General features: G+C 33.9%; 1 protein-coding gene across 1 annotated transcript in view; it reads right to left on the minus strand.

Annotated features, from left to right (window-relative positions):
• The window catches only part of SARC_09383 (hypothetical protein), a 4,503-nt gene extending 4,144 nt beyond the window's left edge, over positions 1-359 (minus strand). The window contains exon 1 of the mRNA XM_014296603.1: positions 248-359. Within this exon, the coding sequence (XP_014152078.1) occupies positions 248-290 (43 nt within the window). The 5' untranslated portion in view covers positions 291-359. The remainder of the gene's footprint in view (positions 1-247) is intronic.
• Positions 360-874: the final 515 nt, after the last annotated feature.

Below are 874 nucleotides of genomic sequence, written 5' to 3' on the forward strand. Positions count from 1 at the left end.
TAACANACACANANATATATATATATATATACACACACTACAACAACATACACACACATATATATATNTACATGTATGTATGTTNTCATATATATATATTATATACACTACACACATACTATACATATATATATATATACATATATATATATATATATATATATATATATATAGATTCATACATAGATATGGCTAAACATACAATTTGGTACACTGATTTCATACAACAGCAGACTTGGCACACTACCTGATATATTAGTTTCCGAGATTGGAGTTGCTTCTGATGACATTTTTAATATTGCTATGCTTGTATGACTCTTTGTAAAGTATTTAGATACGTACTCGGAACGAACCCTGTCTGTGCTATTACAGTTTTACCAACAATAATATTAAGTATTATAATTTATATGAAGTAGAGAATGAACCTGACCTGGGTCAGACGGTCAGTGTGCTACGGGCTTCATAAAGTGGCTATATTAATTCCAAAAAAAAGTGTTTTTGGTCACGTGGACTGCTATTTATTTAAAATAAATAAATCTCTCTCAGTCCGCGGTGTCCGACTGTCCGGTGTCCTCTGACCTCTCTGATGAAAGGTTCATTGTTCTGGTATCAAAACAAAAGATAAATTCCATAAATTGTCCTACGGACTTGTCCGTTCGCCCTTAAATTTTACACTTCTAGAGAATTATGATAAATTGCTTGTAGGTCTCTTGCAATAAATATGCAGTGAATGTACATAACTTCTAAAGAGTATTTATATCAGGGCCAGGGGTTTGCCAGGTCACTCTTGTAGTTGGCAAAGCACAGGTGAATTGTACCCAGAGCACATCCTACCATTTGCGCTTTACAGGTTCACCAGATGCAAGTCGCAACG

This window comes from Sphaeroforma arctica (assembly GCF_001186125.1).
Source record: "Sphaeroforma arctica JP610 unplaced genomic scaffold supercont1.947, whole genome shotgun sequence".
NCBI lineage: Eukaryota > Ichthyosporea > Ichthyophonida > Sphaeroforma > Sphaeroforma arctica.